We start from the raw sequence: 27941 nt of genomic DNA, 5'->3' as shown, positions 1-27941 counted from the left end.
CTCACAAGTGTTTCATCCGCAGATCATTTTTAAATCTCCTTCACATGCATCACTGTGAAATGCAGATGTTGTGTTCTACACTGTGAGCAGTAGCTTATGCCTGCTGTCGGGGAAGGGAGTCATGTGATCGCAGCCTGACGAATCAGAGAAGGCTAAGTTGTGGTTGAGAAAGAGGTTGTGCGTTTCCAAACTTCTCCATCTCAGTGGCTATGGAACCCCGGAGAAGTGTTAACACCATGGCAGTGTGGATGGCGCCCGAGCAAGCGAGTGAGTGAGCCCGGCCCTGTAGCTCCTGCAGGAGGGAGACGAGGCGATGGGGGGGGGGGGGGGGGGGGTATGAGTCGGTCGGACGCAGGTGTAAATTAGGTGCGTTATGGCCATGCAGCTGACAGCAGCTCTATTGAAGTCAACCAGCTGCAACAAATAAAAGGTGCCTCGAGGTCACACAGACCTCTACTCCCACAATCCTCTGCTGCACACCGAGGCAGGAGGAGACGTCCCCCCCGCCACCCCCTCCCCCCCACACACACACTTCTATGACGTGTGCGACGAGGGGTCACGTGACGGACAGGTGCAGGCGGCGGAGAGAAAGTGACTCTGTGGTGTCTCACCTCACGATGTCCATGGCTTGGTAGATGATTTCTGATTGGTCGACTGCAATAACCTTCTTGGCCCCGGCTCTGGCAGCGAACATGGACAGAATGCCGGTGCCACAGCCCACGTCTAGCACCACCTGCAGGACGGGAGGGGGAGGGACAGTTAGGTGAAGGTTTCTGTGATTGGACAGTGATGTGCAAGGGGGGGGGGGATGTAAGTAATTATGTCCAATAAAACATAAAACACACAGTCTGATGTAGAAAGAATTAGGAGTAAGAATGAACTGATATAATAAATCTTGTATGATGACACAAAGAAGGAGCTTTCTGGGGGATAATAATTAAGCATTTTCAGAAAGGATTCAAAATTGGATTATTTAAAGAATAACTTAAAAAAATTAAATAAAAGCAGCTTGTACTAAAAAGAGTTTGAAAATTGGCGTTTGACTGAAAAGGCCAAGTTATTCAGATTCATGTTGATTCACAGTTTTTATATTTTCTCATATGTATATTATATCTAAGAAGAGCTACATCACTTGCTCTGTAGAAAAAGTGAACAAATACCCACAGAATACTGTATATGGTTTAAAAACATTTACACCTTCAGATATAAACGGCACAAGAACTCTATCTTTAACACTTTGAAATTCTAGTGCCTCAACATTCGGCTGCGTTCACGCACTGTTTGGAAAGTTGACATATGATGCAGGACAAATCAAAATCTCTGTGGGAAATCTCCCCAGGAAACTTTTCAACTCCTGCCACTAAAGTTTTTAACCACCTCTGTCCCCCCCCCCCACAGGTCACAGTCGATTTGTTCATATTCGCTCCTGACTGCTGTGAAACGGCCGCTGCACAGCTGCAGTGACTGTACGCCCGTTCATATGCAACGCTCTCTATCTGCGTCTCTATTTTTAAGGCAGCTTTAACTCCCCTGTAAACCCCCCCGCTGCCTTTATGGGTTCACAGAGGTTTTACCAACCCGCTGCTGACAGAACACAACACTCAGCTCCTCCCTCCTTTCTCCATCCTCTCGTTCTGCAGAGAAACACGAACACATCCCGTTGTGTTCTTCGTCTGCCGCGTCCTGTAGGTGACACTTCCCTTCCCGCCCTGACAGGGATAATGTACGTTCCCATCATGCACCCTGCCTCCCCCCCCCTCCTCCGCAGCCTCATCGCCGCACTAACCAGCAGCCGCCCACGTAATGGATGGCCGTGATACAGGCCACTGCTTCCTGCAACTAACGCCAGTGGATAAGAGGAGGGGGGAGGATGGGTGGGGGGGTGGGGGGGTTATGGGTTTGCTGGTGAATTGCATGTGTCTGTTATCAGTTCCATGCAGCCGACGTTCGAGCTGCTAATAAAGTCGCAAAGTGTTTTAAATCAGACACCATCACCGGCCTTATTAATGTGTTTCCTGCAAAATGCACACGGCCGTTCCCCGTCCCGCCAGCTCACACAAAAACACACACAGACACACACACAGGTCTGTTTGCATTTGTTTAGCCGGCTCACCTTGTCTCTGAACACATCAGGGTTGCGGTACATGAAGTCCCGGTAACTCTCCGTGCGCACTTTGTCCTGTGGAGAGAAAATAAGAACACGTAAAAAAAAAAAAAAAATTCTCCACACACTGGTAGAATAAAGCAAAAGGGCCATAAATCAGAGCTTTTGCTTCTTTTACAAGTTGTACATGTGTTTATGTTGAGATATAACCCTGAATCGCCCCCCCCCCCCCCCCCTAACCCCCCCCAACCCCCCCCACCCTCAGGGGAAAAAGCATGCTATGTGAGGCTTTCATATGCAAAAGGCTCAGATAAGTGCAGATCATAACAGACTATGTGGGGTTCTGGGGACGTTTAAGAGAAACTTCAATCTGATAAATGCAACTGGAAGAGATTTTTCTCCCAGAGCAGGTCAGGTCAGCGCTCGCTAATTAACCTGCCAATCAAAATCCAGCCCGCGAAGCCCCGGCCGCCGCCCCCCCCCCCCCTCTCCGGTGGACACGCTACACGGTCGGTTGAGATGACAGGAACAAGCCCGAGTGTGAGATGCACAGTGGGATCGAGGAAACGATTCAATACGTGGGTTCAGACAAATCCAGGCTCAACACATCTCTGGGTTTAGGTCCTTGTAGTGACTGCGATGTAGCGTGTGATGATGTCAGAATGCAGCGTGGGATCATGGGAGAAGTTGTCTCCACCTTCACTGCCACTGATGACAGTGGACCTGATGTGACTCGGGCACAAGTCATAATCACGGATGAGGTGTTTGTTCACGTTAGGGTGTTTATATACTGGTTACAGTGATCAGGGAGTCTGCTGAGTGTCTGAGTGTGTGTGTGTGTGTGTGTGTGTGTGTGTGTGTGTGTGTGTGTGAGAGAGGTGCATGCAGAAGGTACGCAATTCATATCTAGTAATCAATCGCCTTTGTCCAAGGCCATAAACAATCACTATAAGCAATTTCCACTGTACAAGTCAAGAAAAACTTATTTTTTAATGGAAATTGTTTCATATTACATCTTTGAGGACAAGGTGAGTTTCTTTTAAATCCTTAAATCCACCACAAGTGCATTTGAATCTCTCTCTCTCTCTCTCTCTCTCTCTCTCTCTCTCTCTCTCTCTCTCTCTCTCTCTCTCTCTCTCTCTCTCTCTCTCTCTCTCTCTCTCTCTCTCTCTCTCTCTCTCTCTCTCTCTCTCTCTCTCATCACTGACCCCTCCTGAGTTCACGCTGGAGACTGACGCACACACACGACGCAAAACTTAACAACGCTAAGCACCAATCAGGACGGCCAGGGGGAATATATCTAAGCACTGCGGTAAGTAGACACACACAGAGAGACACACACAGACACACACATCTAACACCCGGAGCTTCCTGACACTTTCAGAGTTCAGGTCTTAAAGCAGTGTACGAATTCATTTTCCACATCTGGAGTGTTCCTGTGCAGCGTCTCACATGGGGGGGGCAGCACTTATTGCTGATGTGTCACTTCTGAGAATAAATGTCCCGTCCTCAGTATCAATGTTTGCATAGATGATGATCATTTCCCATTTCACTGCTACATGGGAACCTCTCAGCCAAGACGTACGCTGATGAGCCCACTTTCCTTTTTCTGCCAATCCTGCTGCGCGACTCTCACACGACAGTTAAAAGACCTGCAGGCCTGGACGCTTTAAATATGTGTGTGTGTGCGTGTGTGTGTGTGTGTGTGTGCGTGTGTGTGTGTGTGTGTGTTTGCAGAACTCAGACCTTCAGCATCTCCTCGTGGATGCCATAATGGCCGTAGGAGCCGAAGTAGGCCTCGTCCTCGTCCTCCCGCAGCTCGGCCACGGTGCCCAGGTTACCGGCTCGGCCCGGTGCTGCGTTCAGAACCAGCCCCTGAGCCAGAAGCCTGAAAGAAGACGGACCACATCAGAACCCGGTGCACATCAGAACGTGTGCACGGAGCAGAGAGCACACACAACCTTCATGCAGGACGTAGCAGTAGATGGAGGAGATGGGAGGCATTCATCTTTCTAACTGCCTTCCAAACCTTCCCCCCCTCCCTCCCTCCCTCCACAACCGCAGCCCCCCCCCCTCTTCACTTTCACCTCTATGCTGCAGTGGAATTTTCCCCTACCCTTCTTTCTTTCTTTTTCTTTTTTATCTTTCCCCTTCCTCCAAACTTCTTCCACAAGGTATTCAAGCTGGTGTTCCTGCAATACTGGGTTCACTGTGGCCCCCTGCTGGTGCTCACAGGGTGGTGCATACGGGGGGGAACCTGCAGAAACAACACTGACTTGAGTTTGTGCAGGTCGTCCATGGCGCGGGACAACGCCTCCTCCGACTGACGGGCCCTCTCCTCGGCGGCCCGGGCCCGCTGCAGCAGTGCATCATGGGAGCCGGCCCCGGACGACGGGCACGCTGACACCCCTGACCCCTGAATCTCACAGAGCTCCTCAGGATCTGGGAGAAAGACAGACGGGGGGGGGACAAGCAGAGAGACATAAGAAGGACATTTTGAGGAGGCAAATGCAGTGTAGACAAGCTGCTTTATTTTGTACCGTATGATACAGAGTTTGTTTTAATTTGAAGAGGCCACTGTACCTGTCTGCAGCAGGGGGTCGTCCTGGAGGACAGGCCGCAGGAAGTCCTCACTCTCCCAGGGCAAGGGGCCGTCCGACAGCCCCGACAAACAGGATGCATCACATTTCTAGAAACACAGATTTATCTTAATGCTGATATTTTCTGATCTAATAAGTTGTGAAGCGAGTGAAATTAAACTCTTTGACCATGTTGTTGAATCACATCAGAGACCAGAGAGATGAAGCTTCTTACTTTTGACCGGATGAAGTTGATCATCTTGATGTATCCGTAGTCGTCTAAACCTGAGGAGCACAGAAAAGGGTTTGAGTCGTTCTAAAGTTAAAGTGTCGTCCGATTCCCGAGTGAGTCTCAGATCAGAGTCATTGTGTACTTACTGTGTTTCCTTATCACGTCCACCAGGTCGACGTGATGCTCGGCTGTGCAGTGCTGCAGGGTGGCAGGGACCGAGCTCAGAGACCTGAAGGACAGAGACCAGGCAGGGAAAGAGTCGGTAAAACTTTGAGAATACTACAAGTTTCCAGATGTTTTCATCAAAACGGTTATACTAGCACATAATATGAATGATAAAGAAATTCATTTAAAAAAAGACATAAGATAAATTTACAGTAATACTTTTAAATGTTTTGATGGAAGATAAATATGCAGTAATAAAATCTGAATACCCAGTATGACAACATAGTAAGAACAATTGAATATGTAATGATATATTCAATTATAAAAAACTCTTCTTGAGTCCACACTCGCAGTTTCTATATCTGATTTATGTCACCGTGCTATTTTTGAAGAATGGAAACAAGGTTTTAAATGTTTTTTTCCCCAAAAGATTAAACAAACATATTCCCTGGAAAGATTTTGAGTTTTTAAATTGAATCTTAAAGTGAAAAAGAAAACATGTAGTTGTTGTTTTTTTTGTCGGTGAAGTAACAACAGGGTCAAACTTTAGATGTCTGTTGGAGACTGACATGAATTAATGAGAGCATATTTAGCAAAACACAAAACAAGCTTGGAAATCACTTCCTGTGGATTTCTCCAGTTCAGTTTCACCTCAGGAGAGAGAATCAATGCAAGAGGTCTTAAATTACATATTCTCATGATTTATGAACCCCCCCCGCCCCCTGACCCCTCTTTGCCTGCTGCTAAGCACGGGGGTGGAGAAGTTATTCTTTGGGCAGCGGCTCAGAGAACGCTGCACGGACTGAGGCAGGAACCGACTCGACTCTGGAATCTCATCAGTCAAACACACACCTCCAACATGAACTACCAGCACCACTACTGACCTGAACAACACTGACAACCTGAGGGCAGGTAAGTGTGTAAACATGTCAGTTCTGATCTGAGGGGGAAATGGTTCAAAGGTCATCAGTCAAGATGTTTGAAAGATGTGGCGTCTAAACTATTAGAGGAATTATTAGCAGCTGATTTAACAGTTTAAACCAAAAACCTATTTTTGGCCGATTTCTGCCCACATCGATTCTATCACTGTCTTTCTTCATTAAATTATATTTTAACAAGTTTTTATGTTTCTATAAAATCGTTTTATTTGAAATACATTTGAATATGTTCTTTTATTTTCACCCTTATTGTATGAGAAGCACTTTCAGCTGCATGTCTTGTATGAAAGGTGCTTTACTGATAGAAGTTTATAATTATTATTATTTAGTGTTGGCGTTTGAAATTGGGATTTGCACTTCAGGGCCACCATAGAAGATAAGTCGAAAGTTGTTTTTATTTGGAGTTCCTTTACTCTTGTTGTATCTGTAATGTGTCCATGAGAATCTTGACAGGAGCCCATAAATAAAAACGCATTATTATTATTATTATTATTATTATGTATATCTGGTTGGTTCTTCTTTCAAAAATCTGCTAAATACACAGTTTAACAACTTGTAAACAACTGTAGTGAGTTGTGTTATCTCCAGTGTCTCCTCGAGATGTGCAGCATCCCCCCCCACCTGTCACAGAACAGACAGCTGACCGACACCGCCTCCTCCTCCTCTTCTTCCTCCTCCAGCCACTGTCCTTCATCCTCCTCCTCTTCGTCAGAGAGCTCCGGCATCTCTTCGTCGCCTGTGGGAATAAAACCTCTGGAAGTCACGAAGCTGGAAACTCTCACCTCAGACTCCGCTGCAGCAGTTTCCTCTGATGAATGACGTCAGAGGCAAAGAGCTGCGAACGCATCGTGTGAACGCAACAAACCGCAAAACTCGTGTGAAGTTCACACGCACGAGAAACGCGTCGCTGCGCAGAAACAGGTTTTTGTTTAATATTTACAACACTCACGTGGGTCTGTGGACTCCGCCATGTTGCCTCCGTGGGTTCAGCGCACTTCCTGGTGACGCTAGGTGACGTAGTGGTGTGACACGTAGAGTGGGAGTGGCTTCACCAAACAGGCACTTCCTCATACCCACCACGAGATGTCGCCAGATTATTTGTTTTAATATTTTTGAATTCAATTTAGTCTTATTTTGTTTGAGCTGTATTGAAAAATTGTCTCTTTATGGAGATTTTATATTTGTTTATACTTCCTGCTCTGGAGCTCTGGTCAATCTGGGAAATACAGTCAAAGATGAATAAGAAGAAATTATACAATTTGTGTCGTTTATAATTTGGGGTATTTTTTGTAATAATTTTTTAGTAGAACTTTGCATTAGTCTGTGATTCAAAGTTCAGTTTTTTTTAAGATAATTAATATCCAGAGAAAGTTACATTAACGATAATAATTTAAACTTTGTTGATTCTTTTATTTTAATGTTCAGGTATCACTAGTGACTAGTTGCTCATTTCTGGCCATGAACAAAAATAATTGAAAACCACACAAGCAAAAAAAAAGAAGAAATATATACAAACTAAAATTATATATATATATATATGAAATAAAACTAAATAAAATAAAATAAAAATATACATCTGCAATATAAATTATAAACTAAAATACAATATACTACTTAGTAGAATGAATAAGAATGTAAGTAAGAACTTTAATGCTGTTCCTTTTTTCTATAATTCTAAACATGTATTCATACTTTGACAGAGAACCATTATCTGTTTTAAATGAATTTAACCTCAGACATGACGTCACCAACAAGTGCTTTATTTTCCATTTACTTAGAAAAAGACTTTCCTTTATTTACAGAATTCAATTTTCTTTCCATCTTGCGGGAACTCAAGTACGTAGAATTTTGTTTTTGTATTATTTTTCTCAGTTTCTTGAACCTGGTAAGATAAAGACTCCACGCACAACGTGTTTAGCCGCATTTAGCCAGGAGGGGGCGCTGCTAGAACAAACTAATTATTTGAATATTATTTATCAAGCACAAGTAATGAGAAACTGCAAAACACAGTAATGGGACAATTAAATTAAAGTAGACGAATACATTCATTCATGTCTTTATTTATACTCGAGGTTTGCTGAGTTTGCCCTCATTTAAAACGATGTCAAGTAGGAAATCAGTCTCAAATAATCACATTTAACAGAAATAAAAGGCAAAATAAAATAAATGTAATAAAAACAGAACATTTAAGACTTTTAAATAAAGGGTTTAAAGAAAAGCTTTCTAAATTCCAAGATGATTAAGGAATCCTACTTTCATATAAATTGTTGTTTATCGTCAACCAAATAAAACTTCATATTTACCAGTTAGGTCATGTGGCTTCACAAACAAGGAGACACAATTCAAAACAAGCAAAGTTTATTCAAAACTTGTTCCGTTGCTGCTCTCAAAGAAACTCAGTGCATGGCATTTGTGTGGTAATATTATCTTTAATGAAGTATTGCAAAGATATTGTTTATATACGGTACATATAATATCTATTCTATTTTTATATACTGAAGCTTTTATGAAAACATTTCCCTGATGTTAGTGTAATTTTGCTCTGGTGTTGAAGAAACACAGTGGTTATGTTAAGGCAGTGATTCAAGCTGTCGTCTCACAGTGCGAATGGAGAACATCAAAAAGCCTGACAATAGTTCCCTGATGAAAACATTACAATATTAATAACGATAAAAGAACCCCATATACAATTCATCACTATGAAATAATTTACTACCTCCACAGGTTATTTCCTCCATAAAGAATCTAGCAGATAAATAGATAAACACCCAAGAACATTCGCAGGAACATCTTTTGGTTTTTTTTTCTGAGAGCGGCAGAACTCAGAGATGAATTAATTTAAAATCCAAAATATCTGAAGAAAGTCCTGATGGTGTTTTCTGAGCAGCTGTCGTCTGCTGCAATGTTCTGAAAAGAAAAATAAACATTAATAGACGGAAAGAACTTAAAATAATACATGAATGAACTTCAATGGTTATAAAAACAGTTCTTTTTCTGTTTGTGTGAGAGGTTTGCGTGATGCGCCGCCTCACTAGTGTCTTGTGTCGAATGTAAACAGCTTAACAAAGCCCCAGTCATGAGATGTGGGGTCATCCAGTCGGGACACTTGACGTCCAACCGCAGGTGATCACAGTCAGTAGGTAAGAAGGGTTCTCACCTGTGGGGTTTCCCTTCTTCGCTCTTATTTCCCAGCACTCTTTCCCAGTTCGCCGATGGCTTTGTTCTCCAGGATCTCCGTCTTCTGCTCGGCTTGACGCAGAGTGTTGGACACCATGGCCTTGGCCACCGCCTGGATCGGGATGGACATGGGCGTCGAGACCACGGCAGAGACGGCACTGAAGAACTTCCTGGCCAGCCACTCGCCCGGCCGACTCTCCTGCCGGTCGACCAACAAAACCCTGATGCAGGACGACAACACACACAAAAGGTTTTGATGATTTGGGAGAGTTGTAGCGGGGTCGGTTAATCGTAAACAAACACGTACATAGACCAGATGTTGTGTTGGAACAGGGCGACTCGAGGAGAGGAGGACAATCAAGTACAATCAGCACTTTGTATGAAGTGAGAGGGAGCGATCACATGTTTCCTATGGTCAGCACCTCGGTGAAAAAGATGACTGTGTTGTCATTTTGAATTTGGTACATTAAAAAATGTCAACCGCACTATTATGGTCCATCCGTGATTTTAAACAAAAGTCACAAGTGACCTGGTCCCAGTCTCTGAGATTTATGAATTTAAACCCTGGATATTATCTTAAAAAAAAAAAAAAAAGGGATGCATACATATCTGCGCAAAAATTTGGTATCGGCCCTGTGGGAAAAAGTCTGCTTACACAATACCTCTGTTGTGTATGTCATGATGAAAGTGTGAGTCTGTGCTATGTCAATGCGATCACTCACCCTGGTCTGTAAATGGAACATCTCTCAAATCCCAGCGCCTCGATATCGGCTTCCACTTGGCCCTGAAAGAAGAATCCATGATTCATGTTGATCTCTGTTCAACTCAGAAAACTGAAGCCGATTCTCAAAAGACTCGCGGAGAGAAGGGAAATAAAATACCTTGACTTTGAGGTAGAGAAGGCTGCTGGTTTTATCGGCCCCTCTGGACGACTCCAGGTGGAACTGGGAGCAGCCGCCCGCCTTGGCGAGCTCGGCTGATTTCAGAACGTAGTCGTGATCTACACGGATGAATCCATCCTGAAGGAAAAGAGATAGAACATCTTACTCTGTCAGCATTTTGAAAGCAGCACAAGCAGAAATTATAATGAGTCAAGTAATTATTTAGGAGAAAGTACAAATTAAATCATGTTTGAGTGAGAAATGTGTCATAATTATGGCCGGACAGTAATTCAATTGTGTTATTTACTTTATTTCCAAATATTTAGACAAAACGATATTATTGTAATATCTTGTTTTGCTTTCACACAAGTGGGACAAACATAAGTTCAACGTGTTTCCCTCTGGATTTACGAAAACATGATATAACATCAGACTCAAAACAAAACTAAGTATTGTGTGCACTGAGGAGGTTGTCATTTTGTCCATTTGTCTGTTTGATAGTTTGTTTACCTGCAAAATAACACAAACACAACTGAACGGATTTCCATGAAACTTGGTGCAGATCGGCAAAGAAAGAACCAATTAAATTATAACTAATTAATCCCTTTTTTATCTATTTCCCCGGGAATAAATCCTGGCTCTTGCCTGGCACGCACATTATGGTGTGTGTGCAGTGCGCTGCAGGTTGATTCTATTGAAAAGGGAGTGGCCCGCTTTGCATTGAAAGTGCGTACACGCTTTACAAAGTATACAAAGACTGAGCTATTGCTATATTTATTTGCAAATCCAAAGTGGACAGCCAAACACTGGTACTTCTGTTCTGATGGATTGAGAATAAAGTTTGCCAACTCATTGTGAGGCACATTTTTCTATTTATGAAACAATTGTGCGTGACTCAGAGTGAGTGAGTCATGTCAGAAGGCGATTACAGACCTGCAGAGTTTAGAGGGTAAAACCAATATTGATATATAAGGGATCAGTATTTTTTTTAAATTAATTTTACATAAACGCACAAGATAGATGTTTGTTTTTGAAAGACTTGGACCGGAGCAGGATATTTTACATTCTCCTGAACAAACTTAATAATTGCCTTGTTGTTTTAAAGATTACTTCAAAGTATTCTGCTGACCAATTTATTGTTACTTAATATACACGAATACTCTGATAGACTTGATCATACATATATTTCTGTTGGTGCTTTTGTGGAAATATCAGTTACTTGGAAAATTGCAGTTATCATTTCTACGGATGGAATTGCTGAGTCATTCCTACTGACTGATGAATCAAATCAAATTCCAAGAAGTGGAAAAGTGCAACTGTAAAATCCTGATGAATTCCTGTGTGAGGTTCTCACCAGGGATTAGCCTCTGGGGGCAGAGGCGGATATTCCAGGGCGTGAAAACTGTTAACGATACACAACTAGTTTCTTTTATCACACACATCAAATGTTTCTCCGCACACAACACAAGCGAGGACACTGTTTGTCTGTGTTTTAGGTGCAGTCGACACTTAAAAAGTGCAGATATGTTGCAGATGCAATTCAGTCAACGTGTTCCACCTCTTTTTCTCTACACATGGAATCAAGGCAACCAAAGCCTGCTCAGACACGACTGGTCAAACTAGATAAGCAGCCAGTTGGCTTTGAGTACAAAGTCTCGTCCCTCGCCCTAAGGATTATTATTATTATCTGTTTATGGAGGTTGAGTAGGTGTGTAACTCACAGCTCCTGATTTGGCCCGGGTGGTTCCCAGACAGCAGTAGCCCACATCGTGGCCCTGGAAGGCCGCGGCATAGTCCTCAAGCTTCTCAAAGTCCACCACCTCTTGCACCTGGAGGCAAAGAAGCACAAATGTCATCACGAGCAGATGAGGGGACTGTCCGACTCCGAAGAGAAGTGGTCAGCTGACCAGAGGAGAAGCCGACCGACCAGGTTCTTGTAGGCTTCGCCCTCGAAGGTGAGCTGCCTGCGGCCGATGAGCGTGATCCTGGAGAAGACGTTTCTCTCCAGAAGCTCTCGAAGCAGCAAACCGCCGGTTTCCCCCGAGGCACCGAGGAGGAAGCAGCTTCTGTTCTGCTGCCGGAAGTTCTCCTCCAGGGTCTTCATGTCCTCGGCCATACTGTGCACCACAACAAACACAACTCCTCCGTTAGCACTGTAGGTTATATACCAAAATCAGACCGTTGTTTCAATCAGAGCGGTGAAATATGATCTGTAAACATTTATCAACCGGATGGAAGACAACAATCAAGTGCAATAACCAAACAAACACCAACAAATATAAATATATATTAATATGTATGTAAATGTTAAGGTGTCAACCGTTATATTTTATGATTTATATGTAACACCTTTTAAATCAGTTCATTTGTTTTTTGCCATTGATTTTTTTTAAATAACCATATATTTATTAATCAAGTTTTCTTAATATTTTAATTTTTTTTATTGTATATACTTTTCTAATATTTAAAATATTTTTTAATAAAAAAAAACAAAGCAAGTAAGAAAATTATTGTATGTAGATGTTTGCAGTTTGAGACGAATTAATAAGACGATGCAGGCAAATCGTTAATCAGACTTAAATTGTATTTTAAAAGTCGGATTTGTTTTTTAATAACAGAGGAAGTTTTAAATTGACGGATTTCTTAACGGAGTCTGGTTTGAAGCAGCCGCAGGGAGGGGACGGCTCCTCGGTTAAATCCCCTCCTCTCTGCGGTGTTTACAGTGTTGAACTGCAGGTCTGAGATCAGCCATAACTCCCATCATATATAAACCAGTAGCTTTGTTTAATCCCCATTCACGTTACACTCATAAAACCACGTTACATGCTCGCCCCCCCCCCCCCCTCTTTCTTTCTTTACCTGGAGAACTGACCCGAATCCGGGTCTTCTTGGAAGAAATACCCGAGAACCACCGCGAGGACGAGCACAGAGACGGACACGAGGACCAGGCTGGAGACCAGATGTTCCACCACACGCATCGCTGACAGGGAAACAGCTGGATCACTTCCTGGTTGCCCCACGTGTCTTCCTGACTCCTCTGCACAAGGAGGAGGAAACGGAAGTCAGTGCTGTTGGTCACGCACGGCACCACAAACGCAACAGTGTCACAAAGTGTGTTTGTTGGTTCATTGTGTGTGTTTGTTGTGTGATGCCCGTTCGGAGGTGAACCCTGAGACTGTCAGAAGAAGGAGGAAGAGACGCTTCCTCCTCCTCATCCTCACTTCCGGGTAACTGATACCTATCCGTGGACTGCGCATGCGCATTTTGAATGGGACCCTCACAATATCCCGTCTACTTATTTACTTTAAACATTTACCCACAAAACTTAACCCACATTTTTACCTAAAACATGAATAATATGATTTAAATTGATTTATACATGTTCAGATTCTACAACTGCAGCTATTTACTACATTAGTTATGACTAATTCCCTTTTATTTTTATTTTATTGCAGCCAGATTTCATCTAGTTTCCTAAAGGTCCAGTAGATTTAGGTGAAAGGGATATATCGGCACAAATATATAAAAATACAAAATAATCCTACTGATGTTTTCATTATAGTGTGTTAGATCTATTGGCTCTTTATACTTAAATACTTTATATGTTTCTCTGGATTTTTTGAGGCCCTTTCTAACTTGTGTAGATAAGTGCTATACAATTAAAATGTGTTTTTATTACTTCCGATTAAGCACATTTGAACTCCACTGTGTGCCTTTTGACTGCATACATTTTTTTTCAGTACTACTTTTTTGATATTCTGCATACTTGTATGTTCTGTCAACTTACATGTTCACATTGTGGATCAGAGAGAAACAGCTTCTCAATGTCCTGTACATAGAAGAATCTACAATAATCAATTATCTTTAATTAGTTGATTGATTTGCTCTAAATTCATAAATTAAGAACTAATCTAAATTTAGAACCTCAAACCTGACTTGTTAAAGAGAATGAAACCTAAAGTTCTTATAAATTTCATCGACAGCAATTTAACAAAAGTCAAATATACATCTGGAGATCTGGAACTTCCAATCCATTCCATCGTCCGTTGAATTTGGGAGAAATATAGTCCGTGGTTTAGAGAATAGAACAAACATTTTCTTTCTATTTAACAAATAATTGTCAATAGTCAAACCAGAGAAACTCATAATCTTGCAGTAGTCTGTTAATTGTTTGCAGAGCTGCATATCAACATATTTGTTTTGCATCATGTCGGCGGTGAGGAGCTTCAAGACATTCTTCATCTACCTCAGATGAAACTGTTTTAAGTTTAAACCAAGCCTCCACTCGAGGCCAAAATCAGACTTTAAACTCGAAGGAAATAATAATGTGACATTTTTGGCGATGGATATAAATATGAGGATATGGTATGATTATCTTGATCACATTTTTAGCCAAAGCAACAATACTTTTGAACAAAATGATGTATATTAGCTTAAAGAAACACATCAGAGTCCTTTTAATCTTAAATAACATAGTCTGGAAAACAACCTCCACGAGAAGTGTCCATCTCCATCTTGAGCTGAAGCCTCGCTCGGATTCTCTCCATCATATTCACCATCTCTGTATTTTCTATATCTCGGAGTTGACGTCTTTCACACGAGGACTCAACATTTTCTTTGTAAAGAAATTCTTCAATAAGTAGCTTCAGTCTTTTTCGGATATATTTACACCACAAATAACAAAGTGCTGGAGGCAGCGTCGCCCGATAATCTTCTTGAATATTTTTTCCCAAGAGTATGAAACCCAAAGTTCTTATTAATGTCTTTTTCTTAACCATAATTTCAAGCTGCATTAACAGTCACGCTGTTCATAAAACATTTTATTGTAACAGGTTCATTAGTGTTCATTTATTAAATCTTCAAAATGGAAACTTTCTAACCTTATCAAAAATATCAGTGTGTCACATCTACTGTATTTGTCTCAGAGCACGTGTACCACTTTAAGTTCTGTACACATATCAACAAGTAGTCAAACTCTATGTATGAATTAATAAAAGGTTACACCACAATAAGTCTACAGTTGTAAATGTTAAGGTGCCCTGCAGCTATTTTCTACACGACACACGATGATCACATCAAACAGTCCATTAGAAGAAATTGAGTGTTAATAATAACCCTGATAAATCGAAGCACTGAAAACACTCTCAGGCCTCATGATAGATTTTTCTTCAACCTGGCATTGGTGTTGTAACGGATTCATTAAATGTGTTACAGGAAATATTTACCTGTTTGTAATGTGGAGATCTTGTTATTGTATAAAATGTGTTGTGACAATACAGAAACACATAACAAAGTAAAATGTGATACTGACCAGTTGCTGTTTTTCTGGTGTAACAATAACATTTTAATATGTTTATCACAGAGGTCTTAAACAGGGGGTCCGCGACCCCCAGGGGGTCCGCGGAGGTCCTGCAGGGCGGTCACGAAATGTTTAGTTGATTAGACAATTTTGTGTATTTTTTAAAATGTTTGATTTATTTTCTAACCAATTTTTTTCCCACAAATTTAAATGTGTTTAAATACACATTAACATGCATCGAACATATTGAGAGGCTGATTTGACCCTCTGCCTGACAACCTCCATCCGTCCAAGGTTAGATAAGTTGGGCTGGAGGATTCACTGTCTCTTCTACATGTATGTTTAAAAAAAAAAAAACATGAATCTGTGAATTACTTTAATAGCTCAGTGTTAAATGCAAGATTTATGTTTATAAATGGCAGTGGCTTGGCCACCCTGTACCGTGCACATGTTTAAATTAAAAACATGAATATATGAACCCGTGTCATATTTGAATAGCTTAGTAATGAATGCAAAATAACAGGGTAGCTGTGTTTATATATGGCACTAGGCCCAGTTTAATATAAAACACAATTGTATACAATATATAGTAGGGGATCCCTACTCCATCTCTCCATCAGTTTGGGGGTCCTTGGCCTGAAAAACGCCGAAGACCCCTGGTTTATCACATCATGTAATTCCTCACTAGTGTCAAGTGATCATAATTATAATTGTGACGTGTAACTCAGGTTGTAATTTGTGAGTTTTATACCCAGCGTCATTATCTAATAATCCGTAATGCCATTTATCTGTCACACCTAGATTGAATGATCAATATTGTAGTTCAGCGATATACAGTATGTATCATTTACAGGCCTTTATAATGTATTCCAGATTAGAAAGACCTAGCTACATGACATTTACAGTAAGGGAATCCAAGACTCTCACAACTCTCTCCTAACATCCAACCCACTTAGTGTATGTTGTATAATCTGTAAGGTTATTAATGCCTTTGTCGTTTTAAAGACGCACAATTTGCATCCGCCTCATCAGACCGATCCAAACCCAACAGACCTGAGTTTAAAATACCAATTGAGCTGTAGACTACCTGCTGCTCAGCCAGTGTGGTAACAAGCCAACTGAACAAGCCTTGCTCTCAATTACACACATACAAAACTAGCCTCTGTAAGATGAGCACTACACTTCCAAGTATGTGCGTGTGATAGATGTTTGAAATCAGAAATTATGAGGCTGGGATGCTGATGAATAGAATATCGTGCTAAAATGGCAAAGTCAAAAAGAGCTCGCACAGAAAACAGGGTGTTGCAGTCATGACGGGTAAAGAAAGGTTCTTCACATAACATTCTTACAACCATGAAAAGTATTTGCACATCGGGCACTTTGTAAAAAAAAAAAACAACAACAATGAAAAGCTTTTAAAGTCGTTCGTGAAAACACATAGGATCTCTTCTTCACAAATAAGTTTAAAAGTCGGGCTAGCACTCGTGTGCAGTGTCGTCAGGAGGATCCGGACCTGCAGAGTGAGAGCAGACCCGGAACCAGCCCTTCAGGGGTTTTCATTAGCCAGACCCTGCACACAAAGACAGCAAGTCCAGTCACATGCAATGAATTCATCAACACCCCATGTTTTTAACACCCCTGCCACTTCCAACACAAGGCATCGACCCCATCTAATAGAATATGACGGAGCCACGGATGATCCTTTAAAGATGTCAGCAGTAAAAGACAGAAAGAAAAGAGGCTGCGCTGGAGAGGAGAGGCCTTAAACTGGCACTCTGCTGAAATGAAATGTCGCCTCTTTGTTCTGGAGCCGCGGGTGCTAATTGGGCCGAGCGGCGGGGAGGAAAGCTGCCGCTGGGCTCCTGTCTGTCGCACCTGTTGAGCCATTGTCTCTGGCATTGATCAGGCAGGAAGTCGGAGTAAGAAGGCTTATGCCTCGGTGGGTGCGTGGCAGAAACGTGGTTCAATTTCCTTTTAGAGCTCCGCTGCTGGAGGTGGAAATACCAATGGTGGCCAGTGGTCAATTACGGTTGAGCATTGATCGCCTTGCACTAAAGGACAAATGGATCCTAAGGAGTTGGGTTTTCATCGGCGTGTTGGGATTCTGTATAGTTCAGTCACAGTCCCTCCTGCATTTACTCAACATGGCACAATTTGTTCACTGTACTCGCACCAAACTCAGACATAATCAGCTGCACACACACACAAACACACACACACACACACTAAGAAGGTTATGTTTTCATTGCTGTTTGTTTTGTCTGTTTGATGGATCACGCAAAAAATAACTATTCAACAGATTTTCACAATAAGTTGCTCCTGGTTAATGTCAGCGCTGAGTTTGTGTATTATGGCTTTTGTTGGTCTTGATGGAGAGTTTGCACGTCACATGGTATGACTGTGTCCTTGTGTCAAACCTGTCACGTGCATCTGCTGCCGTTGAGGTTCTTCGTATTTGAACTGAATACGAGGAGGAGGAGATACGGCCGAGCCGAGGTTGAGATGTGTCTTAATCTTTTTTTGTCCCAAAGGTTTTAAAAGTGACTGAAATCAGAATCAGAATGAGGATCGGGATCAGAATGTATTTATTGCCAAGTAAGTTTGCACCTACCTGGAATTCTCTCTGGTTGTTGGTCCATACAATGAACATAAAAACATAAAAACACAATAAATGCAACACACATAAGAAAAAAAAAGTAAAACGTGAAATGCAAAATGCAAAACAGGAGAGCAGTGTCAATTTGCAATATGCAATGTAATGCAATATAATCTAATATGTGTAATCAAAGTTGTAACAGATAAGGCATAATTTACGTGAAGTCAAAGCTGAAGAAAAAATGTCTGAACTTCCTTCACATTTTCAAACTCCTCATTATGCCAGGACGTGAAATTCATTCTACTTAAATTTAGATTAATCTTAATCTTAGATTCACCTGCTGCATTTTCAGACGGCAGTGGAGAGCTCTGATATTTGATTTAACCTTCTGGTAATTAAACAATAAAAAACATTTACCAAATCAGATGGTGTTTATATCACTTATCTCTGTACATGTTTGTATTGTTGGAACTAAATGATATATGAAAAACCTTTTTATGTCCTCGAACAAATGCGGAAAATCTGTAAAAAATTATATTGTGTGAATAGAATGAAATAAAAAACAGACTAAATTGAATGGAAGCATATTCCATGAATGAAACACAAGTGTGTACATATTTGCTCACACAGGCTACACCCACACGCACAAACACAGCTTAAGGTTTAGGAGCCCGGTCCCAAAGACCATTGAGTGTGATGCTAATGATGGTAATTAATGGAGCCTGACAGCACAATCTGCTGCCCATTGTCTCCCAATAAACAGCTTTACAGTCCCCAGGAGCCACAGAGGGGCCCGGAGGTTTAAGCTGAGGCGCTGAGAGCAGGAGCCCGGCTGGGTGGAGGGTCGGACCTCGGGGGACAGCACTGATCCTGAAGTGGGGATTAGCTCAATTAGGGAGGCCCTGTCTGATCAAGATGCAGGGTTCGATGCTACCTATGATGTATGTGTATTCGTGTGATTGTGTGTGTGTGTGTGTGTGTGTCTATTCATCATTAGAGTCGACTGTTGCCAGTATTTGTTGCTGTGTCTGCTGATGCAGCTGGTGTGAACAATACGTCAATGATGATACCTTTTGCTTCCCCGTGACCTTCTGCTCACATTTCCATTTGTGTGTCATGCATTTCAATGGTGATTAAACTCAGATGGGTTTTATAGCTCAAATGATAACAGATCCATGAATTTTTCAGTGTGACCCAAGTCAAGATTTGATGGTAATTCTGATGAGCGGGATCTCTTGATTTATTTTGCACGGCACAAAACAGATTTTGACCATTTTTTAAGAAAGATGTTGTTGAGTTTTCAGCAGATTGACGACATATTCATATGATTTTAGGGTTAAAGTGAGATGAATGTTTTGTGGAGGCTTGAACTTGCTGGTCAAACTCATTTTCACTCATTTGTAAATTGAAGAATACATTTTCTCAAGTTCTTGACATCCTATTTAATTGAATTTGCTGTTCTTAGAAAGTAAATAAAGTCCAAAGTAATTTTCCATCTTTATGTTTTCAGCCAATATTTCCATTATTTCCTTAAAGCAGATTTTTTATTTTTTTTTAAATAGAATTATTTATTTAAATGCAGTTGTTGTTATACAGTTGTATATAACAAAATCAAGTCCTGGTTTGTAAACTGAATTAATCCCATGCCAGCCAGGTTAATTCACTTTAAGACAAAATTAAGACAAACAAGTACAACATTTAAATAAAATGGAATAAAATTAAAATAATATTTAAAAATGCAGATATGTACATAATAAACACATTTCACTACAGACAGATATAATGGTTGAGAAAGTACATGAATGAAGTACGGTTTCTAAACAGCTGCCATATATACAGTACATAACATACAGTGGGGATGCAGTTTTTCCCCAATTTAAATGAAGAATAGAAATTTTAAGAGGAAGTGAAAAGTTTGAGGGGTTCAAAAGAACGTAGCAGCTGCCAGATCCTCTTCTGAGCTGTGAAAAAAGCCAGAGAGTGAAGTTGCTCCCCAGTAGGACGCAGGTTCAGAGGCTCTTCCCTCGACTCGGCCTTTGTCCCGGGCTCAGACTCCAGGCTCAGACTCTAAACAATATGTTTGCAGCAGAGTATCATCTGTGCTCGGAGCAGCTCACCGCGCTCAAAGAGCCGCAGCTCAGCCGCCATGAGACCTGCTTCTCCTCCTCTGGAGAACAATGCGCTCATTAAAGGAGCAAACAGATTATCACTGGGTTTCAATGGAGGATCCTGAGGAGAGTCTGGGAGACCTGGCGGCTCCCAGCAGGTACACATAAGACTGACACTCGCACATCTGGCCGGCCTGCTGCTGACTGCTCCTCATTTCACTCACATCTGTGCTCGATTGAGTTATGCTTCATCTGGGGATTTAAATAATACACATTATTAGATTTATCCCAACTTGGAAAACACAAGCTCTGCGATTTATAACCCAGCTTACAATAAACTTCTCTTCAAGATGTAAGATAGATAGATAGATAGAAAGATAGATAGATAGATAGATAGATAGATAGATAGATAGATAGATAGATAGATAGATAGATAGATAGATAGATAGATAGATAGATAGATAGATAGATAGATAGATAGATAGACAGATAGATAGATGGATGGATGGAGACTTTATTAATACCGTGGGAAATTTAGGTCATCCAGTAGCTTATACACTTATACACTTAACCGACACATAAATCACAAATACACAAGTAGAACATATAACAGACACAGGTACATGAATGGGTCTGACCCTATGGTACAGAATGCAATGAAGTGATCGTGTCAGGGTCTAGTATGAAAGTGTTCTTGTTCTGCTGGAGTGGATAGTACAATAAGAAAAAATGTTATTCTCCTCTGGGGACATCAACAACCAGTCATAACACAGATTTATGTTTGATGTGATGGTTTTTCAGAAGCTAATATAACATTTTTATTTTTATTTTATAGGAATCCAAGAATCCAAGGCTTCATTCATGTTATGCATCTGCTCTGGCAGTGGAGAAAGGATGGAGAGACGTCTGAACGTTCACTGCTCTGAGGTAAGTGACCAAAAGAGTTCTGTCTATTTTAATTCTTAAACCACTTTGGATGTTTAGTTCCACCTTCTCCATCCGTGCTCACTGAACTGTGAGACCCAGTGTTGATGAGTCATGAGTAGATCTGCTGTCTGTGCTTGTGTCAGTTGAAGAACATCTGACCCATAACACCCCCCCCCCCCCCCCCCAAGCTGTACTTACGCGGTTGATTACTTTGCAATATATCAAAAATCAAACCATTCTTTGAAAGGGTTACCATTTATCAGGTAACCCTTTTAATTTATATTTATGTAAATATATATTTGCCGATATATTTGTACTCAAATTTTATCCAGTTTTCCGTATACGCAGATGTTTGAAAGATTTAATTCTCATTCTTTATTCATTCGATTTGAGCACCACCTTGTTTTTCTGACCACCCGTCATTTCTCATACATCTACAAGTTGAATTCCTAAAAAGTGCTGTACGAAGAGTTTATGATTATTATTATTGATAGTTGTGAGAGATATGGGCGAGCAGAGCAGAGCGAGACACAAGAGACAGAGGAAACAACAGCTGCTTGTCGGATGATCCCTGTAACATTATGAAAACTGACAAATGGGCCATTCACACCAACTTCACGCGTGGATGTTATCTCCGAGACACCATGACAAGAACCGCTGCTGTTCTCCCTCCATTATAGACAACAGTGTATCCCCCCCCCCCCTCTCTGACAGCCAGCTTCTCACTCCAGCAGCTTCAATCGCTCCGAGAACTCAAAGCAGAACTGTGGCCCCCGTTGTCTGACTTCACATATTCTGACATAACCTGCAGGAGGACGAATCTGAAGGAAATGGAGACATTCACAAACGAGAGAAACCACAAAACTTTGACTTTTAGAGAAAATTCTCCTGAAAGTCTAAACAATCTTCCTCTTTGCTTTCATGCACTACACGATTGGAATGAGCTGCAAGACATTTGATATTTATGCAAGACATTTATTTTTAAATCTTTTACAGTTTTCGTAGAACAATATCATCACTTTAAATATGTGCCTTTTATTGTTTCTATAATATTTTCTTCTTCCTGTCGATTCCCCAGATGTGAGTCTATCATCATTATGTTGTTTTTGTCATGGGGTCAGTCCCTGTTTGTATTTGTATAATATAATATTTTTGAATTTCTTTTCATCTTCACCAGGACTCCCTGATATAAGATCTATTATATTCCAATGGGAGCTTCCTGGATACAAGAGAGGATGAGTTAATATAGAGAGGGGCTGAAAGTGTCGGGAAAATACGGGTGGTTGTGTAAGATGTGTGTTTGATGTCGATTTACATAAGGAAAAATAAATCATGAAGCAACTTTAGCAAATTGACCTTGTGAACAGTTCCCCCCCCCCCCCCCCCCGTCCGGCTGCATGGAGCCACACATTTCCATCCATCGCTCCATCAGGTACTTCGACCAGCTCCTCTGGACTGAAGCTTATCCCGGGCTTAATTCATTGACAAATATGTTGTTGTGTCTGTCAGTCTGTGTGCGTCTGTGTGCGTCTGTGTGCGTCTGCTGACTCTTATTACAGACTACGCCATCGTGTACTTTGATCAGCAACTCTGAAACCAAAGTCACGCTTCTTCTTCTTATTTTTTTTTTCTTTCTCACAAATATGTCCTTGTGTCACATCGGCTGAAAGTAGTTTTCCCGAACCAAGCGTGCCTTTGTCCCGCTGCAGGCCTGTGTCCAAACCGATGCATGTTGTCCTGTGTGTCCTTATCAACACGGCTTTGTGTTAGTCAATCAGCGGAGTGACAGGAGAGTCTTTATTCTCCTGTCGGGCTGGAAGTTATAGTCGCTAATATTATCCCCGGGTTTCCAAGGCCTTTCCTCTATTTTTTAAAATACATTTCACAAGTTTATTCAGATGCTATGATCTTTGATTCCACGTAGTTCACCGTTGTCCTGCAGGATTTCAGTTCTGTATTCGTTTCTGCCCGAAAAGACCAAATGATCAGCGAGGAGGAGATTTTCCCAAGAGAAGATCAAACTTGAGACAGTTAAATCTGTTTGGTCCTATACGTGGTAATAATGGCATAATACACCAAAGCCTCTTAGTAGATATTTGTGTTTGGCTTTGAGTTTTTCACTATCAGATCTATTTGCTGTCTTAAATCTCCTCTTTGTGGTCGGCTGGTTGAAGCTTAATGACTCCTTTGAACCGCCGTCATCTCCGGCAGAATGGCTTCGGGAATGTCAACCAACTAACCTTTAGTCTCTTTCCCACATGCAACAACGGTTAAGGGCGAGGAATACACATCTTTCAAGTCCTGCCTATTATCCATTATCCATTATCCATTATCCATTATCATTTCATCCATCGCACATGCAAACCGTAGCAGCACCATAACGCGCAGAGAAAGAACGTTGCCGCTCCAGATCACGAAAAGAGAATTTCATAATACCTACAGTTGTTATACTTTATGAGTGATCTTCTTTTAGTTTTGCAAACACCTTCAGAATGATTAAAAAGCACAGTTTCAAACGTCATTAACAGTTTAGAAAACAGTGCAGATTCCAAAAATACACAATATTTGCCAGAAAACAATCAATTATATTTTCTCCTCATATTTTTTATTACAACTGCCATTATCTTTTGCCAAGATAACAGACAAATTGCTTAAATTATTCTCTTTATTCTCTGAGAACACCCTAAGTGGCCCCTTTAGGCAAGAGTTGGGTACAAACAGTTTTGCAGTCATAATATTAAAACTTACTAAGAATTTGAATTTTGCCGGATATAACATAAGGATTGAAAAAAAATCCTATTTATTTTCCCCGAATTGTTATGTATTATTTGAAGTAATTTTCCATATATGAGCATATCTATACTAAAGTTTTATGTGGGTAAAACTGTGTACTGTGGTAACGTCTACCTCTACTTTTGAGTCACTGTAGTTTTCATAACAAATCTCCAGTTTAAATGAACGTATTTGGAAAAGACAAGAAAAGAAAAGCAAACAGAGAAATAATACGGCTAAAATTTCCTCTGTAAACAATTTTCATTCCCATGTTATATAAATATATATATTATAATTTCATCTCTAATTAACAACTCAGCAATCAAATGTTCTTGTGCTGGATTTGGAAGCTTTGTATCTTTATAAAGTGGTTTAAATAATCTGTTGGTTTATCACATAATGTGTTTGCTTGTCTAGCTGATTGTGGTTCCTTCCTTGTTGGGCGTTGTGTAGCGATGTCTGTGTGTAGTGATGTGTACAGTTACTAACATGTGGTCGTAGGAATAATCTCAGAAAACCGAAAAATAAGATCCATATTGTTATAAACCAGAATCGTTCTTAAATGACAACACAGTTTTTTTGTGATGGTCTGTAATGACACACAGGATGGTGGCCTGCGAGTGCAAGTTGCCTTTTGAAAGTTTTATCACATGATTCTCAGATGCACGGCTGTTTTATAAGTGTTGGCTTAGCATGAGTGGAATAAACTGATCAGAATAAAGATGCATTCTCATGTACTTCATCACGGCCCCTCTCAGTGGAAACTGGCTCTCCTCTGTTCCCCACGTCCCGGCGGTTTGAGTCCCTCCGATGGGCCCTGCCGTCCGGAGCCCCGCGAGCAGAGTGAAAGGAGGGAGAAGGGAGATCATGTCGGATCATGACGGACCCACCACAGCACAGAGACCTCCCTGCCGATAAGCAAACAGCGCTACAAATGGCAGAGCCGGCCGGACAATCACCGGGTGAATGGAGGCTAATTAGCTGGAGCCTAATGCCAGTTTACTAACACCTGTATTAGCGTGCTCGCTCAGCAGGGAATCAGGGCTGGCCAACAAGTGCTAATCCCTCATAAGCTGAAAGTGCTCCTCCCAAGAACTGGCATTTGCATACTCTGCTTCAGCCAGCTGTTTCCCACCTAAACCCAGAGGATCCAGCAGAGGAGGAGGAAGATTGTGTTGCTTTTGTTTTGGGTCACCTGCACGTTCCCTGTGTGCGTCTGCAGAGAAAGTTATTCATGTAGTGTCTTTACAGAAGTTATGCAAAGAGCAGGTGTGAAGGAAAGAGTTTGAAACCTTCCTCCCAAACTGACAACACTTGTTCGACACATGTTAAATTGTGTTTGTGTTAATATCCTGGAACCTTTTTGTGCGTCCTCTGTCCCCGGGCCCCTGGGAACCGCTGCCATGTGCATGTGTTCACTTTCAGTCTCATTCCTTTGCTCTCCCATCCTCTCCCACTGCCTGGGTGGTGCAGTGATTACCCGGCAGCCGTGTGTGTATCAAGGCAAGTGCGAGGCCAGTGTGTGTGTACAAGGGCTTAGCGAGCTTTAGCATTAACATTATGACTGGACTGGCTACATTCCCTCGCTCCGCTTGTAATTTGAGGGGCGGAGACAGCGGCCGGTCCATTAGCTCAGTCTGTTTGCTCAGCACGGCCGACTCTGATCCCCTAAGTTCTCTCACCGCTTCCAAGAGGATCTTCTGGCTTTTGTGACGGAGGGATGAGAAGATAAAGGACGGGACGGAGGGGCACATTGATTCAGAGATCACCGTCCTCGGGACATTCTGTACACTTACCAAACTAATCAGCGTGTGTAAACACGGCAAGACGCGTCGAGGGCTGACGGCTAAAAGGCCGGGGTCTCCGGGGTTGATTAGGAAGAGCCGCTGATGGACCACACTCGGTGTCTCTCTGATCTGAGGACCACATGCAGACGAGCTGGAGCAGCTTGGCTCGTTGGTCGCTGTGATCCGGATGAGTGTGGGAGGCTGGAGAGGCTTTGACTGGATCTGTTGTGGTGTCTGGTGGATCTAAAATGTTTTAAACAAGATAAATAAGATGTCTCTCTCTCTTGGTCTCAAAAGTGCCGGTTGTAACTTAGCAGTTATGATGAGTTAAAGCAGTTTGTGGGAAAACCGGGAATGGAAAGAAAAACACCAGAAAATTACATTTGGACGTATTATTTATAACTTTTCGAACTCTTGATTGATCAAATCAATTTCAGAGACTCTCGTGGGATGAACCTGAAAGAAACATTGAGATCTAATTGGCCCATAACGAAAGAAGGGACCAGCTTGTCCTTCATGAATCATTGTTCATGTAAAGAGATGATTACTTATTGAGCTTTCTGTCAACATCTCAGTTTACATCATGTCTAAGAAACGACTGCACACAACAGTGAAGTCAGAGCCTATGGTCACACAGGTTGGTGCTGCAGAGTTACTGCCCCATGATACAAGCGTCCTTCATCCTGGACTCTATGTACTTTAGTCTTGTCCGTCCAGTTGCTGTCAGACATGCACGGTCCTCCAGAGATCCTCCACAGTTTCTCTGGAGGACGTGTATGTGTGAACGCAAATATCCAAGTGAGAACCTCCAAAGTTCCTGCAGATTTTAAAGTCAAAGCAGAAAGTTAGATTCTCTGTCGAGTGAACTCTGGAGTGGTTAATTTCTGGTCTGAACACCCTTCCAACCAGTGAAATGACACTTACCAGTATAGCTGTCATTTCATTGGTTTAAAATGAGTTTTCCCTTCCTGTTTCGATGACCGTTTAGCTACCACACCTTTTGGGAGTATGGGACATTGGGACACAAGACGAAGTGAGATGCCTCCTGCGTCTTTGGACTGAAGAGAACAGGTCTCAATTACTAGAGAGAGGTACAAAAAGGTATTTAAAATATTTAGCTGGCTCTGCAGATGTGAACAAATTGTTTCAAGGAACCGGGAACTGGACTTTTTGGTCTTCCAGAGATTCTTGAAGATGGAGAGAGTGACGCCCTTTGCTCCTGTAGCATTTGGGAGCTCGACTCCCTCGACACAGCGATGGAGAACGAGCCCCGACAATCGAGTTCAAGTGGACGGGCGAAGATTCCGGAGTCGCTGTGGAGGCGAGCATCGGATTGAATTGATTTTTTGGTTTGATTCAGGCCCCATTGTGTTGCCCGTGGGGGTCGATGAGCGCTGGAGAGACATGTGCCCTTTCCGACTGATCGAAGAGGAGACATGTCACCAGATCCTGGACCTTCTGTACGGGAGGGCTCCACGGTGCATGATGGGAGGAAACAAGGGATAACACGGCTTCTACAGCTCAAGTTAAAGTGACACATGAGTAAAAGTAGAATTACTGACATCACCTGATTCTGTTGTTTCTCTTCATTTGATTTGGGGAGAGAACAAAACGTGAATATTTAAATTCCATAAACAACCTGCACTGAACTGCTTAAAAATTGAGACCCCCCCCCCCCCCCCTTCCAGAGGAAACTTTGAATCAGCTCCACAGCAACGAATCAATCGAGCTGTGTCCCGGGGGACTTCCCCTCTGTCAGAACCCTGTGACTCAACATCGTCTTCATTTTAAGTGGACATCAGATCAGATGTCACTTTCAATTCCCTGAAGCCGCAGCCCCTCCTAATGCCCCTCACTGCCAATTAGGGGAAGTAATGGTCGCAAACCTTCAATGGCGGAGCGCAGTGGCTGGTGGGAGCTACACATGCTACCCTGCTAGCCGCTGTCAGTAGGGACGGGAGCTAATGGGCAATCACAGGGCGACTTATGCTTCAAATCAGCCTGATCCGAGGGACTCTACTGGGGATTCCTGTCCAGTGTCGACTGACTCAGGAGCTTATGATCCAGTAATGGGTGCTTTGGTGGAGATCTGAGAGGGCCCTGGGGGAATATGGTGTCGAACTGGCCCGGGCTTCCTCGGGCTAAAAGGGGCTTTGATAGGCAAAGCAGCTCGGCACAGGGAACACGGAGGAACAGGGCCCGGCTAATAGGACGTGTCACTACTAACTTGTACAGAAGTGTTTGACCCCTTTCTCCTGGAGGCTGAGAAGAGACAGATCTGTACCTCAGGTTTTTCAGGGATAGAGAATTCTTTTACCGTGTTATGTCTTTGTTATATTTTCTATATATTAATTCATTTAATACATTGCATGAGAG

The 27941-nt window shown here is 42.1% G+C and overlaps 2 protein-coding genes across 3 annotated transcripts in view; both read right to left on the bottom strand.

The window, feature by feature from the left end:
• The window catches only part of prmt3 (protein arginine methyltransferase 3), a 45558-nt gene extending 38538 nt beyond the window's left edge, over window positions 1-7020 (bottom strand). Inside the window, exons 1-9 of the mRNA XM_062392443.1 lie at window positions 6968-7020; window positions 6640-6754; window positions 5062-5144; window positions 4919-4968; window positions 4688-4793; window positions 4381-4546; window positions 3851-3992; window positions 2114-2179; window positions 612-733 (exon numbers count right to left, since the gene is read on the bottom strand). Of these exons, the coding sequence (XP_062248427.1) occupies window positions 612-733; window positions 2114-2179; window positions 3851-3992; window positions 4381-4546; window positions 4688-4793; window positions 4919-4968; window positions 5062-5144; window positions 6640-6754; window positions 6968-6989 (872 nt within the window). The 5' untranslated portion in view covers window positions 6990-7020. The remainder of the gene's footprint in view (window positions 1-611; window positions 734-2113; window positions 2180-3850; window positions 3993-4380; window positions 4547-4687; window positions 4794-4918; window positions 4969-5061; window positions 5145-6639; window positions 6755-6967) is intronic.
• A 1040-nt stretch (window positions 7021-8060) lies between these two features.
• On the bottom strand, window positions 8061-13259 carry htatip2 (HIV-1 Tat interactive protein 2). 2 transcript variants are annotated; one of them, XM_062392245.1, is made up of 7 exons: window positions 12936-13259; window positions 12004-12229; window positions 11798-11905; window positions 10077-10214; window positions 9918-9979; window positions 9176-9416; window positions 8061-8925 (listed from the first exon to the last, which is right to left on the bottom strand). In XM_062392245.1, exons 1-6 carry the CDS (start codon window positions 13052-13054, stop codon window positions 9200-9202), a joined length of 870 nt encoding a protein of 289 aa, XP_062248229.1. In that variant the 5' UTR covers window positions 13055-13259; the 3' UTR covers window positions 8061-8925; window positions 9176-9199. The 2 variants fall into 2 exon arrangements, with proteins under 2 accessions (XP_062248229.1, XP_062248304.1); XM_062392320.1 differs by having other exon boundaries at window positions 12004-12193; window positions 12936-13256.
• Window positions 13260-27941: the final 14682 nt, after the last annotated feature.

The sequence above is a fragment of the Platichthys flesus genome, chromosome 1 (genome assembly GCF_949316205.1).
Source record: "Platichthys flesus chromosome 1, fPlaFle2.1, whole genome shotgun sequence".
Lineage (NCBI taxonomy): Eukaryota > Metazoa > Chordata > Actinopteri > Pleuronectiformes > Pleuronectidae > Platichthys > Platichthys flesus.
Note: the sequence above shows the minus strand (reverse complement) of the source record. Positions and strands in the feature narration are given on the sequence as shown.